General features: G+C 55.9%; 1 protein-coding gene across 31 annotated transcripts in view; it reads right to left on the bottom strand.

Annotated features, from left to right (window-relative positions):
* MACF1 (microtubule actin crosslinking factor 1) overlaps positions 1 to 17118 on the bottom strand; it is a 139846-nt gene that overhangs the window by 71311 nt on the left and 51417 nt on the right. For 19 of the 31 annotated variants that reach the window (XM_048326803.1, XM_048326809.1, XM_048326808.1 and 16 more), the window contains 18 exons: positions 16928 to 17053; positions 15826 to 15831; positions 14807 to 14959; positions 14169 to 14323; positions 13655 to 13781; positions 13027 to 13210; positions 12316 to 12485; positions 11880 to 12058; positions 11550 to 11688; positions 10969 to 11162; positions 10667 to 10829; positions 10115 to 10198; positions 9913 to 10020; positions 9148 to 9246; positions 8852 to 9004; positions 8660 to 8748; positions 8109 to 8244; positions 88 to 5367 (listed from right to left, as the gene is read on the bottom strand). In XM_048326803.1, coding sequence (XP_048182760.1) covers positions 88 to 5367; positions 8109 to 8244; positions 8660 to 8748; positions 8852 to 9004; positions 9148 to 9246; positions 9913 to 10020; positions 10115 to 10198; positions 10667 to 10829; positions 10969 to 11162; positions 11550 to 11688; positions 11880 to 12058; positions 12316 to 12485; positions 13027 to 13210; positions 13655 to 13781; positions 14169 to 14323; positions 14807 to 14959; positions 15826 to 15831; positions 16928 to 17053 — 7545 coding nt within the window. Of the gene's footprint in view, positions 1 to 87; positions 5368 to 8108; positions 8245 to 8659; positions 8749 to 8851; positions 9005 to 9147; positions 9247 to 9631; positions 9750 to 9912; positions 10021 to 10114; positions 10199 to 10666; positions 10830 to 10968; positions 11163 to 11549; positions 11689 to 11879; positions 12059 to 12315; positions 12486 to 13026; positions 13211 to 13654; positions 13782 to 14168; positions 14324 to 14806; positions 14960 to 15825; positions 15832 to 16927; positions 17054 to 17118 lie in introns of those variants that run through there. The other 12 variants (XM_048326804.1, XM_048326817.1, XM_048326819.1 and 9 more) reach the window with 4 other exon arrangements.

Here is a 17118-nt window from a genome sequence, read left to right as displayed (position 1 = left end):
CCGTGCCTAGGACCTCGGACAGCTTTAGCATCAAACATCCACAAACAGGTCATAAAAATTGCCAAAATAGCAAAAATATCCGCTTACCTGCGCGGGTCTCGTGGACTCCCTCGAGGTTTCCAGCAGCTCCCCCTCCACGATCACAGGTAGCAGCAAACCCCGATCGCCCGGACCCGGCTGCTTGGTCCTCTCCTGGGGGGTTTCTCCTGGGGATTTTGGGGGAGCAGGGGCACCTCCTCGGTCTGCTCTGAGCTCAGCTGTTTGCTTGTGCTGTTCCTCCTCTCCAAGCTCCAGGACTGCGGAGGTTTCCTGCACTTCTGCGGGCTCCTCGCTGATCATTAAGTCATGGGGCAGTTCCCGTGCCACGGTGGCTGTGCTGGACACATCCCGGGTGCTTCCCACTCTGGTGTCTTCCTGAGCCATCCTCTCCTCCAGACCCAGCGCCACCAAGGAATCCTGACCATTCTTGATCCCACCTTTCCTCACCTCTCGAGCTTCCCCCCCTTGCTCGGGGCGCACAGGGAGCGCCGGATCCTCTCCGGGGGTTTCCGTATCTTTCTCAAGGATTGTTTTCTTTCCTTTTCCATCCCCGTGCTTGGCTGTGTCTCGAGCCAACCCAGCAGCAGCCTTGATGCTGGATTCCTGTTTTGGCTCTGGCACCCTTGAGACAGAGCGCTCCTCCTCGCCCTTCCTCCTTGGAATTTCGTGGGAAACCAGAGAAGGAAGGGGCTGCGTTTCTGCAGAAGGTTTCTCTGGCTGAGCGCTGTCCCCTGGAATGCTGCTCTGCTTCGCTTTCTTTTTCTTGCTTTTCTGTTTTTGGGTAGGTTTTAGCTCAGTTTCCCTCGTTGTTTCCTGCTCAACGGGACCTTCTGTGTGAGAGGTTTCTCTTCCTGTGTGCTCGACAGCTTTTTCCCCTGCAAGCTCATCTCCCGCAGGCTCCACAGGAACCCCAGCGGGTTCTCCAGACTCTGCAGGACCCATCCCTCCCCTCCCTGGACCCACACTGACAGATTCCCTCGGGGCTGCTGGTGTCACCTGGACCATGCTGGTCACTCTCTCTCCTTGCTCAGAAGCCACCACTGCACCTTCTCCACCTGCCACAACTCCCTCTGCACTTACAAACTCCCTCCTCCTCCTCCTCCTCCTCCTCCTCTCCTCACCATCTTCCTCCCTGTGAAGCACCTCCATGCCCAAGAACAGCTGCTCTTTCTCCAAGCCCGATCCCTCCACTTTCTCTGTCCGTCCATCCACTTCTTCTCTCGATTCCTTCCCCCCGGCTGCTCTCACTTGGGAGCTGCCTTTTGGGATCCCTTTTTCCACAGCCCCTGCCACCACTGTCTCTTCAGGGAGAGACGCTGTCCCCAACACTGAGGGGTGCTCTGGAGCCACCTCAGCTTTTGCCTGGGGATGATGAAGATGATGATGTTCATCTCGGGGATGGACACCATCCTCTGAAGCTTCCTGAGGTTTTAATTTCCCTTCTCTCCGTGTTTTGGGGGATTTCTCAGTGGCAGCAGCTGCACCCTGAGCTGTGTCATCGCTCACAGCTTCAGGTTGAGCTTTGGGCTCAGCACCATCAGCAGATCTGGTAGGAAGGATGACACCTTCCTCTTTTGGAGATAATTTTTCTATTTTTCCCTGTGGTTTTTCTACCTTGCTGACCTCAGAACCAACTTTCCCTTCGGATATTTGCACATCCCGAAGACTGGCAGCTAGTTTTTGGCTGATCAGTCCTTTTCCAACAGCTTCATTCACAGTCAACCTTTTCCCACTGGGGGCATCAACAATTCCCCCAGCCCTGAGCTGCTTGGTGGCGATGACCTTGGCCATGGCCTCGTCCAGCATCCCTCGTTCCACAGCCGCCCTCAGGGACAGCCTCTTGCTGAAGGTGCCCTCCACCACCCCTCCGCTGTCTGCCTGCGCCTGCAGCAGCCTCAGGGTGGGCAGGGGGTCCACCTTCCCCAGCCTCAGTGCCTCAGCACATGTCAGCTTGGTCCCTGTCACCTCATCCTTGATGGCCTGGAAGGGATGGACCTCCAGGTACCTCTGGCCGGATTCGATATCAATTTTACACTTCTTCAGGAACTCCGAGTAGGGAACGATCATGCAGGTCTCGGGGTCTACAATTCCTTCCCTCATTTCTGAAGATGACAGGGCTTTCTCCAGCACCTGCTGGGGCACCAAGCCCTCCTGCACCGCTTGACACAGCGCCAGTCTCTGGCCAGAAGCTGGATCAAGAATGCTTCCGCTCTCGGCCTGGATTTCCTGCACTTTCCTCTGGAATTCTGGGCTAACGAGCCCCAGTGACACTGCCTGGGGCAAGGGCAGCTTCTCCTTCGTGGCTGGATGGACAAAGTCCTGCAGGACCACACCTTCAGCTTTCCTGAGCTCCTTGCATAGATCTGGACGGATCAAACCATGTTTCATCGCGTCGTCCACCAAAAGCCTCATCCCAGACACGTGATGGATGATTCCTCCATCAGCAACCTGCTTGGTCAAGAGCTGCAAAGCTTTTTCCTTCTCCAGGAGCCCCTTTTCGACAGACTCTGCCACAGTCAAAGGCTGTTTGGTTTCAGGATCCACAATTCCACTGGTCTCAGCCTGTAAATTAATGAGCTTCTGCCTGGTCACCTCATCAGTGCCTTTCCCCTTGGAAGCCTTCTCCAGCTTGACCAGCTCTGTCTGACTCGTCGGCTCTATGAGGCCCAGCTTTGAAGCCAAAGTCACCGACACTTTTTTGCCACGTTTCAAGTCAACAATCCCCCCAGTAACCACCTGCCCTTCCAAGATCCTCATCGCTGTCTCCTTGTCCAGAAGGCCAACGGCAGCAGCGTCCTTGATGGAGTAGACAAAGTTATTGCCTGGGTCAAGGACACCGCTTATGGCTTTGTCGGACGCGAGGACCTTCTGGAGCAGCTTCTCATCCATCAGACCTTCTTCAATGACGTCCTCGGTGGTCAAGGGTTCACACACCTGAGAGTCAAAGAAGCCACTGAACATCTTCATCCTCTCCATGAGTTTCACGGCCGTGTGGCCGGACACCACTCCAGAGGCCACCGCCTCGTCCAGCAGCAGCGTCTTGCCCGTCTGCTCGTGGATGATGCCACCGCTTCGGAGCTGCGTCAGGAGCTTTCCCAAAGCGTCCTCTGCTTCCTGCTCCCCAGGGGCTGGCAGGGATGGTTCACTGATGCCCTCATCATCACCTAACACTTCTTCCCACTCTCCTTCTTCCACTTCCAACACACCTTCCATGTCCTCGCTTTGCCTGTCTGCCGGCGCTGCCTCTCCAGTTGCAGGGAGCACAACCTCCTCTCCTCCCAGCACACCATTTTCAACTCTTTCCTCCTTCAGCAAACAAACCTCTCTAACATCTTCTGCCTCTCGCTCAGATTCCCTCACACCCTGAGACCGCTCTGCCACGATTTGCAGCCTGTCTCTACTTTCTGGCACACCCATCGTTATGCAGATTTCACTTTTCACAACCACTGCCCCACTTTCCAATGCCCTCTTCTGATCTTCGGGACCTTCCACTCCATCTTCTGCAGGAGGCTTGGACTCTTCTTCTGCCTCAATCATCATTTCCTCTGTTTCTCTGACTAATCCACTATCAAGGCCACTGGGAGGTTCTGGCATCAATAATTTTACCTGATGTTTGTCCTTGCTTATGGAAGTGACCTGTTCCCTTCCAAATTCAGCACCCGTTTCACTCCTGATGGCCGCCTGTTCTCTGGAAATTTGCTCCTGCTCTTCCACACGCAGGAAATCCCCTGCATCCTCCAAGAGGAGACTTTCAGGTCCCACCACCACCTCCCCATTCTCCAAGGCAGTTCTGGGTGGTTGGATCTTCTCACTTTCACCTTTTGGAGGAGCAAACTGAAGCTCAAGCTGCTGCAAAGCCAAACCATTGCAAGGTTGGCTTTCAAGAGCCGCGTCTGCCTCTTTCTCCTCAAAGCCTTCCAACGCCTGTGCACAGGATCCATCTTCTTGGCTTTGCATGAGAGCTTTAGCGAGATTGTTCAATTCTGAGTCCACCAAGAGCACCTTCTGGCCATCGTGGATGTTGATGTAGCTGTGGGTCATCAAGTGGAACATCAGCCTTTCGTCGTCACTCCTTAGCAGAGGCTCCTCGTGGCCTGTGGGACTCCTTCCAGGGGAGCTCTGGCCATGCCTGCTCCTGCTCGGAGAGCCAGCGAGCTGCAGGCTGGCCATGACATCAGGGATGGCTGTTGATTTCAGCTTCATCACCACCTCCCTCTGCAGGACACCCTGCTCCACCGCCTTCTGCCAGGACATCACCTCCGTGGTTTCCGGTACAAAAACAGCCCCAAGGAGCTGCCTCTTGCTGAGAATCTCGTGAATCAACTCTGTGGAGAGCACTCCTTGCTCCAAAGCATCTGCAACCGGGATGATCTCCCCCGTCTCTGGCCACAGGAGCCCCATGAAGGACCGCAGGGATTCCAGGACCAGCAGTGCAATCCTTGGAGCTACCAAGCCCTTCCTTAGGGCTTCATCCACGGTCAGCCTCTCTCCCGTGGCGGTGTCGATGATCCCACCCGTCTGCAGCTGCCGGATCAGAAGCGTGCAGGCCACATCCTGGTCAATCAAATTATGCCTGACCGCCTCGTCCACGGTCAGCCTGTGTCCTGTCCTGGGGTCAACGATGCCACCGGCGAAGAGGTGGGCTTCCAGCAACCTGATGGTCACCTGCCTGTCTATCAGCCCCTCCTGGACTGCACGGAAGATGCTGACCTCCTTGCCTGACCTCACGCTCACCATCCCACCCGCCAGCTGCTTGACTGGGAGCAGCCTCAGCCCGGTCTCTTGGTGGATGATGCACCGCTCCAGGAGCTCGGGCAGAGTGATTTTCTCTGCAGTGTTGGGGTCAATCAAATCCTTGCCACCTTCCAGGTGAGCCAGAAGCCTGGAGTGAAGCTGGGGGGGAAGGAGCCTTCCTTGCACTGCTGTCTCCATGCTGATTCTGCCCCGCTGGAATTTGAAGCCCCCAGTGATGAGCTCAGCCTCAAGAATCTTTAGCCCAGTGCTCTCACTGATCCTCCCCTCTTCTACGGCAGCGACGACGGGGAGGAGCTGCCTCCCTTCACATTGGACTTCTTCCACCTGCTGGAGAGCATCCTTCAACTCCTGCAGCACCTGGAATGCCCTGAGATCGATGATGTTTCTTGCCAGAGCTTTCTCCAAGGAGAGTTTCTCACTGGTATCTGGGACAACTAAGTCAGAGGTGATCACCTGGGCCTCCAAGAGGACCAGGCCCGTGTCCTGATCTATAAGACCTCTCTGCATGGCACCAAAGACAGGGAATATTTCTACCGTGCCAAGATCGATCACTCCTGCCACGGCTTCGCTGCCCTGGAACAGAAAGAGAAGGAGAAGAATTAAAATCAAAATCCAGCATTTCCAGCACTCATTGCGTGAGTTTCAGGGAGGCCTCCGTTTAAAAAAAAAAACCAACAAAAAACCAAACATAAAATCCCCAAACAGGCTAGAAAGTCCCAAAGTGTTTGAAATCCAGTCCATCACCAGGGCAGCACCAAGATGCTTCCAATATCCACCATCAGTAACACAGCAAAGCAGCAAGCACCAAAACTCAGCATCGTTCCTAATGCTCCACAAAGAAAGAGGGCAGGAGACCAACAAGCACAACAGAGCCCTTCAACAACTCCAGCTCTAAAAAGCAAAGACAACACCAATCCCACCGTGCACTCACGGGGGAGAAACCCCCCCCCCCAAACTGCCCGCTGTGAGGTAAGGAGGAACCTCTCCCAGCGCTGATTCCTGCCATGCTGGAGAGATCCTGCACTTCCCAAGCAAATCCCAAGTGCCAGGACAGCTGGGGAGCAGCACAGGAGCCATGGAGCAGCTCCCAGCCATGCATCAGGGCAGGAGCAGCACAGCTCCCCAGGCACAACCACGGCCCCCGCTCTGCCCACTCCAGCACCTCCAAGCTGCCCAGGGGAGAAATGGAACAAGCTGGAGGTTCCAGCATGGGAACGGGGACAGACTGGGATCACACCGACTACCGAGGTGCTTTTTGGAGGGGCTTTTCTTGCTGCTATCCCCACAGGGAGGGGGATAATTTAGGTGGTAAAGAGTATCTGTGTTCAAAGGCTCTTTGGACATTTGGGTTTCTCCCAGTGCCACTGGTTGGGTCTAAGGCTGGCCCAAGCACTCCAAGATTTTAGTGGGGATAGCGAGGAGGGAATCAGGATTCTGGAATGAATTCCTTTTGCATCCCAACACCCTGCCTGTGGGGACAGGAGGAACCTTCTGGGACAACCTAAGCTCTCCACCACCATCGCCAGGCCCTGACGTGCATACTCAGAGATGAACAAGCCGTGGAAAGACAGAGAAGAGGGGAAAAGGGGGGAAACAAAAGAGAAAGATAAAAAAGGACATGGATGGGAGGGAGGGAGGGGAGTAAAAGGCTTTTACTTACCGACTTGCAGGGTGTGCCTTGAGCAGTTAAAGACAGAGCCTTATGGAGCAGTTCAGCCGTATCACACACAGTGTAAAGCTTGGGGTTAGCGTCCAGCATGCGACTGTTTTGTTTTGCAAAAGGAACCCCCACACACAGGTCCGTCCTCTTTCCCTTTTGTGTGTTTTGTTTGTTTAAATCCCAGGGGGGTTAGTTAAACTTGTAAGCAAGGATGTCAGTTAATCATAAAAACAGTTGACATGAAACACAAACCATACAGGGACACATCATGCTCAATTTAGCGCGCTCTGCTTTGCATTTTTTTGGTCTTTTGTAACTTCTTTCTGACAGTTGGATGTTTCCAGCAAGCAAATGTTAAAGAGTTCTTCATGCTCCCTCTACAGTGAAGCAACGGCTCCGCACCAGAGCCGCAGGGATGGTTTTGCAGACGGGGATTTAAGGTGAAGCCCCACTGCCATCTCTTGTTTTGCTGCCTGGGCTTCATCGAGAGCGTGAGTGAAAACTGTTCCAGCCCCAAAGCAGCCTCGTGCTGTACCAAAACAGCTTGACAAGCCCTGGAGAAGGCTTTTGCTCTAAAATCATTTTCCTGACCAAAAGGGAGGAAAAGGGAAAGGAAAAAAACATCCATTCCACAGGGAGGCTGCACCAAATCTGTGACGGCTTAACAAGATGACTCGCTCACCTTTCTGCTGCCAGCACAAGGGCTAAAGGGCTTTCAATAAAATAAATCATTTCCTGCTCTGGAACACCTGGATTGTGCTGTGAAGTCCAGTTTGGAGCAAAACACTACGTATTTAGGTGAAAGCTGCACAGGCAGATCTCAAAAAAAGCCGCCCTGCTGCCCTCTCCCCATGAGCGGCTTGAACAGGGCTTCACTCACGGACCCGAGAGCCAAAACCTGCGTCTCACAGCCAGATGTGAGCGGGCTGCTGCTTCAGGGTACAGGGAGCCAGCAAGCAAACACACAAAAATATCCATTGACACATGAATATACACTTAGAGAACACGCACACGTAAATCTGTGAACGACAGCTCCTAACAGAGGCAATAAGGGATGCGCTTCCAGCCCTCCCTACCCGGCGGAACAAGGATGGATATGAACAGGGAATAGGTCCTGAAGGTCTCCCAGCTCAGCTGAGGGGCTGGACAATGCAGTTGCCTTCCACAGGGAAGAGCTGCTTGGTTCAGCCACCGCTGAGAAAAACCCTTGGTCAGGCCCCGAGATCCACGAGGCCACGTGAGTCCCACCTCCCTGCATCCCTGCAAGCCTGTGGGACTGAGCCCTCTGAGGTTACAGCCCTGAGAGGACACTCCTCAGAGGACACAGATTTCCTTAAGGGGACCATTTCCAGGGCAGGATTCCCTGCTCACCAAGCATGAACGAGCCAACCCTTGCGCAGAGGGCAGAGATGGAAACCAAAGGACAACTGTCCCATCGAGCCGGAAGGCAGCAGGAGAACAGCTCCTGCTTGGCCTCCAGGAACCACCAGATGCTTTGGGTGACCATGGATGGAAGAGAAGGGAGGGCAACCACGTGCAGGTAAGAGGCTGTGAGCGGCCAGTGGCCACGAGACACACAACAAAATGAAACCTTCTCCACGCCCTGAGGAGTGAAACGCGTTTGTGCAGCCACGGGGCTGAGCAGGAGCAGTACCTTGTGCTCTGTCTCCTGAGCCAGCTGGCTCTGGAGCTGCTGGAGCTGCTCCGTGGAGTTGCTGCAGAGAGCCTGGTAGGTTTCCTTCAGAGCACCAATCTGAGCAGAAATCTGGTCCTTTTCCGGTTGGGAAAGCCTGCAAGGGGAAGGGGAAATCGCTCAGGATGCTGCCCAAACCAGCCCCATAGAGCTGCCATGTTCTTCTAGTGAAGGAAAAGGCCAAATCCACCAGGAGTCCCTTCTTCTGCCTGCCCTACTCCTTGCCCAGCTCAGCTAAAACCTGCCAGGACAACCGAGCAAAGGCTGAGCTGCACTGCAACAACCAAATCCCCAAATATACGGCGCTGCATCTCAATTAAAGAGGATTAATATCGTCCCACAGCATAAATGGGTTGAACATTTCACATTTCTCATTGCAGACAATGAAGAAGACAACTGTCACATGCAGCTCATCATTGTTTTTAACTGGAGTCAGGCACTGGATCCCACGGATCCACCAGCTCTAAGGAATCTCATCTCCAGCCCCTGTGCTCTCCCTGGGTCACACTCACTTGTGGCTGTGTTTTGCCAGGAAGATTTGGGAAGTTTTGATGGCCTCAGAGACCTGCTCCTTCTTCGCAGTCAGCTCCTCATTCAGGGCCTGGCAAAAAGAAGGAAAGAAAGAAAGAAAGAAATCAGCTTAATTCAGCTGTGAAAAAAGAGCAGAAGTTAAACCTCAGTGTCTGGTGCCACTCCTGCTTTACCTGCTGCTCTGAGATAGATTTCTCGATGTCTCCCAGCTCTCTGCTCCCAGCAGCAGCTGTCCTGCCCTGCACACTCTGCTTCAAGCCCAGGGCCCAGCCCAGGAGCTCCTTCACCTTGTCCACGTGCTCCTGCTTTTCCTCCTCCACCACTTTCTGCAAACAGGGGAGGAAGGAGGAAGACAACCACGTCAAAGGGGATCTCCAGAGGTGGGGCAGCGCCCAGGACGTGCCCTCAGCACGGAGCAGCATCCTTAGGGACGGAGGGAATGTGGGAACAGCGTGTCCCACGCCCTCACCTCCTCCTCCTCCAGGCGCCGCAGCGCGTCGCTGATGTACTTCACGTGCTGGGTGGTCAGCGTGACCAGGGCTGTGTAACGAGTCCTCAAATCCATGAACTGCCAAGGGAGAGAGGGGAAAACAGAGGGAAAAGGGGGTGCATCAGTCCCTGCTGGCGGATCCGGAGCGTCACCCTTCACAGAACATGACACGGACGCAGCACCTCTCGCTTGGGAACCCCCCAGGGCACCTGGCGGAGCTGGGATGGCACCAATGGAACGCAGCAAGTCTGCTGGGGAGGGTGGTGGCCACACAAGGCATGCTGCACGACACTGGAGCGAGGGGACACTCCGGCCACGGACACTGGGGCGGATGCTCAACTCTTACAGAGGGCTACCGGGATCTTTAATATCCACACAGAGCAGACAGGACCTCGGGTCCCTAAAAGGTTCTCATCCCAAAGATGCACACACAGCAACACTGCATGGTGCTCTGGTTATTTACCTCGCAAGGCTGGAGGGCTGAGCCGACCCCGCTGGATTTGACCCAGGGGTTCCCAGGGGTTCCCAGGAGTCTAGGTATGGCATACCTGGTGCTTAGGGCACTAAGCCATCCTCTCTGGCTATTGGAAAAAACAGCGAGGGTGGAAACTTTATTTATACAAGAGAGTTCAGCAGAAAGGAGCTCATTTCACAGAGGCTGCTGTGGGGCACAGAGGTTTTGCTGGGCACGTCGAAGGACCCTCCTCCACAATTTCCCCCTGCCGAGCTTAGGTGGGTTCCTACCTCCTGGGTGATGGCATCTGAGGAGGAGAGCATCCGCCGGCGCTTCATGGGTGACTTCTGCTGCGACTCCACGAAGGCCCTGTAGGTCATCAGCTGCAGCTCGTAGTCCTGCAAAGGTGGGGGGAGATGTGGAGATCCTCAAACTCCGCTGGAGCTGCTCCTGCCCAGCCCGCCCTACCCAGGGGCAGGGGGGGAACTGTACCTTGACGGCAGCCGAGTATTGCTGGGAGAATTTCTGACACTGGTCCAGCTTGGCTTGGTTTTTCTCAATTTCTGCAGCCAAAGCCTTCAAGGAAATTCAAAGCAAAAATGGTTGTCAGGACAGGTTGGCTGAGCTGTTGCCCACAGAAGCTGTGGATGCCCCAACCCTGGAAGTGTTCAAGGCCAGGTTGGACGGGGCTTGGAGCAACCTGGGACAGTGGGAGGTGTCCCTGCCCAAGGCAGGGGGGTTGAAACAAGAGGATCTTGAAGACCCCTTCCAACCCAACCTTTCTGGGATTCTATGACAGCAGCCACGGGGGGTGAGCAGAATTCTGGTTCACATCCCTGCGCTTTTGGGTAAAATCTTTACACTCTCCAATTTTTCACGCAAGACCTCATCTGCACCTCAAGTCAAGCAGAGTTCCTCCACTTCCCAGACACCCAGCTCAGGCCTGCAGCCTCTTCCCTGCTGCTTTTCATATTTTCAAGCTCAGAGATGAAGAGAAGTGACACGGTCACTGCAGCAACGAGACATCACGAGGTCCTGCCTCACCGTTTGCTGGCTGAGCTGCTCCGACAGCACCCGGCTGTCCTCCGCCTGGCCGGGCTTCATCAGCTCCTGCTGGGCTGTGATCTCCTCGATCCACTGGATCAGGGCACTGTGGCACTGCCGGTAATCACTCAGCACCTCCTGGATGCTCTCCAGCTCCGTGTGGCTGAGAGAAAACCACCACAGGTAAGAAGAGGGGGTGAAACACCACCAGAGGGAATCCCAGCCGGAAAGAATTTCACCACCACCAATCCTGACCCCAACCCTCAGCTGAAGCTGAGGAGAAGAGGCAGGAGGTTCCTCACCGGGTCTCGATCTGGGCGCACACTCGCTGCCAGCGATCCCACAGCTGGCTCCCCTTCTCCTGGAAGCGCTCCAGGTCGATGCTGCGCTCCTGCCTCAGCCGGAACAGCTGCTCCCCCACCTCCTTCGCCTTCGCCATCTCCTCCTCCAGCGTGGAGAACACGGAGCCCTTGTCCTTCACCTCCCCGAGCCATTGCTGCAAAAGGAGCCAGCACCGGGTCGGTGGCACCGAAAGCAGAAGGGACCAAAGTCAGAGATGTCCTCCTGCCCGGAGCTGGCAAAGCTGGGAAGGGGTTAATGGGTTTATTTTCCCACTGTCCTTAACGTGCAAAGAACTGGGGGGTTATAGGAGGTGTGGAATGAAGGGGACCATGCTCCCAGGTCAGGTTGGTTCAGGCCCTGTCGTACAGAAGCAGACAGAGCACAAGCCACAGCACCTCCTCTACACTTACAAAGCAATCAGGGATATCACACCAGCAGCACAAAATCCTCTCACATGTATCAAGGCAAGAAAAACACAGCCACAGCCCAAATTCAGCAGGAAAAAAGGAAGGACCCTGCTTGACAAAACGACAGCACCAACCTGCAGCGCCGTCCTGTGAGCCTGAATGGCTGCCAGGTCAGCAGGAACGGCCTCCTCCTGGCTCAGCTTCACCTCGTAGCCTTTGACCAGGGATTCTGCTCCTTGGGTGCTGCGGATGATGATATCAACCGTCTTCAACCTGGCAAATCAAACAGAGGCAGCACGATGACATCCCAGATGTGGCAGAGAACTGGAGGCTGCACCATGTGCTGCAGGGGGATGGACTCGGTTACGGCCAGCACGAGGCGTGCTGGAGGCACAGAGTAAGGCCTTTAGTGAACTGGGAATGCTCAAAAGGGTATTTGGGAACAGAGGCACATCCCAACTCACTTCTCCAGGTAGACGGAAGACAGCCCATGCGTCTGCTCCATCTTGTTCACCACCAAGTCCAGCTCTGAACGCAGGTGGGGCGTGCTGGGCCCCGCAGGAGCCTTGTCCAGGAAGCTGCAGCACCTCTCGGACACAACCCGGAGCTCCGACTGCAGCTGCTGCAGATCCTCCTGCACGCGCTGGGGAGGGAGGGAGACAACGTGAAAGGAGAGCCCGAACAGGCAGGGAAAAAGCAGGATTGCCCTTGGCAAAGGAGCTGGTAGGAAATGAAGCAGGGAGCCCACCTGCTGAGGTTTTCCTGCTGCTTTCTGCGCAGCGAGATTCCCTCAAACCCCGCACCCTTCGCCCACACACTCACTCCAGAGGAGCCACAGCTATTTTTGGACCTGTGTCCACCTCGGCCCTCCCCTGCCCACCTCCCAGCAGCAGGCCTGACCTCCTGCTCCGCAATGCGGATGGCGTTCTCCTGGATGGTGTCACCATCTGCCCGGGCGCTGCTCGGGGACTGGATGCGGCTCACGAGCCGCTGCTCGCACTCCTCCAGGCGCAGGCGGATGTTCTTCAGCTCGGACAGGTACGTCCTGGCCACGGTCTCATCCTTGTCCTCTGCAAGTCAGAGACACACAGAAGAGCAGCTCAAGCACCACGGGCCATTATCTGTCCCACACGGGACCCGCTGGAATTGCGCTGGCACCGGGATCTCCGCTCGGATGGAAAACGCGTTAATTAAATCATCTCGTTCCGGAAACGAGCCCAGCCACCGGGAACCGCAGCAGAGTCCTCGGTCCTAGAGGGACTCACAAGTGCCACCACTGTGTGTGTGTTCCCAAAGACTAAATGCAGGAGGGATTCCTTGCTCGGAATGCATCCCGATGACTAAACCCACTGCCAAGGTTACAAGGACTCAGCAGTTCAGCTGAAGCTGCAAAGCCAAGGGCTCCCTGCAGGAATACTGCTGGACAAAGGCCGAACACTCGGATGCATGGATGGATGGATGGATGGATGGATGGATGGAGAAATAAGGAGAGCAGCTGCTCACACCATCACCCAGCCAGCTCAGGAAGAAGAACACGAAGCTGCCCCATAAATCCTTCGTTTATGAGTTCCTACAGCTCCTGGTTAAACCATCAGGCCCTTTGAAGCTCACCGTTCTCCATGGACTCCAGCAGCTGCCGGATGTGTTCCTTGGAAGACTCCACTTCCTCCTCCAGGCGTAGCCGGTCCGACACGGAGAAGAGCTCCGAGTCCCGGCTGTCCTGCAGGAAATCCTCGTAGTGGGCCTGGAGGCTCTTCAGGGCTTGCTGACACTCCCCTTGAGCCAAGGATCTGAGCTGCAGGTGGAAAAAGGGCACATCCAAACATCAGGAACAACTTCCTGCACACCAACCGAACCGCCTTCCTTCGCCAGGGGAGTGTTTTCAGAGGAGGAAAGATAAATCCTCTGTGTCAGCCTCCTGCCTCCCTCCCGCCGTGCTCACTGCCTGATGAAATGCTCAATCCACAATCTCTCAGCAGCAGCAAACTCCTGGTGCTCTTTTTATTGGGAAAAGCCGCAATCCTTTTGCACAGCACCCCCAAGCTCAAGTTTTCAAGGTGTAAATTGTTCCCCTTTTCCCCCGCTGTTCCCCACAGCTGCAACCTGCGACCCTTTTCAAGGTGTAAAGACCCTTGACTTCCCCAATCTTGAACTGTCTGGTTTTCCTATCTCCTCTGCTACACAGAGAAGCCTGGAGAGCAGCACGACCCCGGAACCAGGCAGGAAAGCTCCTCCACACCTTTTCCATGCTGAAGCTCTGCACCAGGGCAATGTCCTTCCGCAGGTAGTTCCAGGAGATGAGGCTCTTTGTGTTCATGTGGAGCTGGTGCCAGAGAGCCATCACCTTCTGGTACAGCTGTTCCACCCTGCAAGGGGAAGGAGCGGATCCATCAGCCCTGGATCTTTCCAGCAAACCCAGCCCTGACCCCATTAATCCTCCAGCCATCACTGCCAGACAGCAGCCCATCCATCCCAGTGATCCCAGTCTGGCAGCAGGCAGGGAGTGGTGCTCCTGCTGGTCAGTGCCAGAGATCCCTGGGGGGGTCTCTCATCCCCAGTTGTCATTTTTTCAGTTTGCAAGCTACAGCAGCAGCTGCTGCAATGGAGTTTGCAGCTGTGGAACCACGAGGGATTCCTTTCCCCACCACGAATCACTTTCGTTCCTCCATCCCCCACTCTTTTCCCATTCCCACCCCAAATCTCTCCCCTCCCACGCCACCATCCCACCTCTCTGTGACTGCCACCAAAGTCACCTGTTGGCCATCTCGATGGCCTCTTTGTTGGGCGGGGGGATCAGGAAGCAGACAGAAGGCACCATGGCCTCGTTCCCCGTGGGGCTGATCACCTTCCACTTGGTCCTCTGGGAATTGTCCTCCAGGACGCACTCGTCGTTCCTGCAGATGGTGATCTGCGACAGCACCAACACCCCCAGCCCATCAGAGACCAGCAGTGGGCCCTGCACGCCTGTCCCTGCTGCCAGCCGCTCTCCTGGGGGTGAGCCAGCTCCCAAAAATACCCAGATGGATCTGCTTCAATCAAGCAACAGCCTGGAATGGCACCAAGCAGCACAGCATGCTCGTGCCGGAGAGGAAGGGACGGGGAAGTGAAAGGGAGCTGCCTGCCACCCACGTGCTCATCTGGCTGAGGCTGATGGAGCCCGTCCTCCCTGGAAGGGGAAAGGACTCCAGCTCCTGCCCAGAATGAATCTGAGACATGGGAATCTGCTCCAGGAAAAACAGCGCTGCTGTTTCCCTCCCTCTGCCTCCCCACTCCTGCTTTCCACTGACAGACTCTACGGAGCTCATCCCAAACCACCACGGGTGTCACTTCCCCCGCCTCATCCCCGCCTTCCCTTCCCAAGTGCCACCACAAACGCCCTGCCAGCCCTCACCTCGATCTGCCGGTAGTCACAGACAGCCTTGATGGGGATGGTGCTCTTCACGGCGTGCTCCGGGTTCCTGGGCCGCAGCTGGACGATGGTTTTGGACCGTCCCACCAGGCTGGCCACGGAGCTCTTGGACTGGATGAGCTGCTCCTTTTCATCCTGGCAGGGAGAAGGAGAATGGGCGGGTTGCTCGAGGATGGTGAGGGGAGGTCTCTCCCAGGCATCTCGGCTCTCCCCCCACCCCAGTGCTGGCCTGCAAGGGCTGAGCAAACATGTCAGGAGGGTCCTGCTGCCCTGGCAGGATGGGGAGAGGGCTCAGGAGATGGGATGGGAGGGAGGACGGACGTCACTGCTACTCCCACTGCCCTGCAAAGCCACATGCACACCTCTGGCTCTCTGGCTGGTAGGACAAGAAAATGTTTTCTTTTGAAAGGGAACGCAACATCCACCAAAACAAAGTCCCAGGAGCTGTGAGGGGCCGAGAGCAGGACAACATCCAGCCCAAAGCTGGGGACATTTGGTTGCCTGGAGGAGAGCCCAGGGCAGCATGCTCCCTTCTCTAAAGCAAAGGATGAACGGGTGCTTAAACCAACAGCTGGAATGGGAGACGATGAATTATGTGGATAAAACATCTCAGGAGAAGGGGCTCGTGGTGGAGTGATCGCACAGGCCTCTGGCTTTGGGGAGAAATCTGCCAAATCCTACAGATCCCTGCTGGGTTTGGTGATGGGACCAACCCAGGGGGACTGCTGGCAAAGCTCAGCGGGGGAGACGTGTGCGGATCACCACGCTGGCAGCTCGTGTGATTAGTGACAGCTCAGCCCGTTGCTGGCTGTGGCCAAGGTTTCAAACAAAAAGGAAAAAAAAAAGGGATCTCAGAAAAGGTTCTCCCTCATGCTCGGTACTCTGGGGTTGGTTAGTGTGCTACGACAGTGCAGGAGAATTTCATGGTTAAAACAAAAAAATTGTAATAATTTTAAAAAAAAGAAAAGGAAAAGAAAAGAATAAATGATTAAATAAACTACCTGTGCCTGTCCCCGGGGAGCATGATTGGAAGAAATAGAACTTTAACTTATTAGGTAAGAAAGAGTAATAAAGCTGAGCTCAGGGCAGCAGCTGCCCCAGTTCTGGGTTTGTGGCCACTCTCTGGCTGCCCAGAACAGCCTCTCCCACCCCAGATGGCACCTGCCAGACTGCTGCTGTTCCAGGGCTCCCAAACACAGACCCCAGGAGCCAGGCTGGCTGCTCCGTGTCCTGGCAGTGCCGGAGACAGGCCAGGACAACCCCGAGACCGTGACAGAGAGAACAGGGGTGCCCCCAGGCCTCCAGGAGAGAAGACAGTGCTGATGCACCCCTCACCCCCAGTGAGGGCACCCCCAGGGCCACTGGGGCCACTCTGGGGAGCTGTGCTGTGCACTGAGAGCAGAGTGACCGCCGGCCTCCACACACTCGCTGTTCACCTCCTGACCCTGCCACCGCGGCTCAGCGCTTCACCCACAGCCCAAATCCTGCCCTGACCCTGGTGTCAAACACCAGCTGATGCTTTGCTCCTTGGGGGTTGTTTTTAGGTTGGTTTTTTTCAGGCCAAATCAGGCAAGAAGGTGACAGTGCCACGGCCCGGGCTCTGCCCTGCTGCAGCTAAGCCAGGCCACGTGTTCAGAGATCAGCTCCTGGCACAGCCAGGCTGCCCTGGCTCTCCCCCACCCGGCAGGATGGATTAACACGGGATTTGGGCTGGATAAAGAGCAGGCATTTCTCCACCAGGAGCATCCGACGGGCCCTGCCTTTGTCAGCAGGGCTCGAGCAGGATGGCAGGACGGGCACGGCTGGGGCAGAAGCAGCCCACACGTCAGGCTGTGACCCTGCTCCTCACCCTGAGGGCACAGAGAGGCCTCTAAATGACAGCAACCAACTCCAGCCACACCACGCAGCTGGGGCCACCACAGCCTGCACCCCACGGCCACTCAGCAGCTCCGAGGGAAAGCAAATCACTGCCTGAGGTGGCAAACCAACCACATCCCACCAAAACCGTGGGGATAAAAAGCCCAGTTCCCCCTGGGGAAGCAAGAGGTGCCCCAGGCAACGCTGCTGGACCGGAGCAGGGTGGTGGGGTGTGGGAGAACCCACCATGGAGTCCTGCAGCAGGTCCTCCAGCCGCGTCAGGCTCGTGTTGTGGTCGCAGGAGTATTTCCTTTTGATGGAGTCCTGCAGGTTCCGCAGGTACGTCTCCGACTCCCGGGCGTCGCTGAAGAACTGCGGAGCCAAAAAGGGTCACAGGAACCCAGGCAAGCGCCCCTGAGCAGCCTGAGGGCAGGCAA

The sequence above is a fragment of the Corvus hawaiiensis genome, chromosome 23, assembly GCF_020740725.1.
Source record: "Corvus hawaiiensis isolate bCorHaw1 chromosome 23, bCorHaw1.pri.cur, whole genome shotgun sequence".
In the NCBI taxonomy this organism is placed as follows: Eukaryota; Metazoa; Chordata; class Aves; order Passeriformes; family Corvidae; genus Corvus; species Corvus hawaiiensis.
This window is presented reverse-complemented; position numbering and strand designations above follow the sequence as displayed.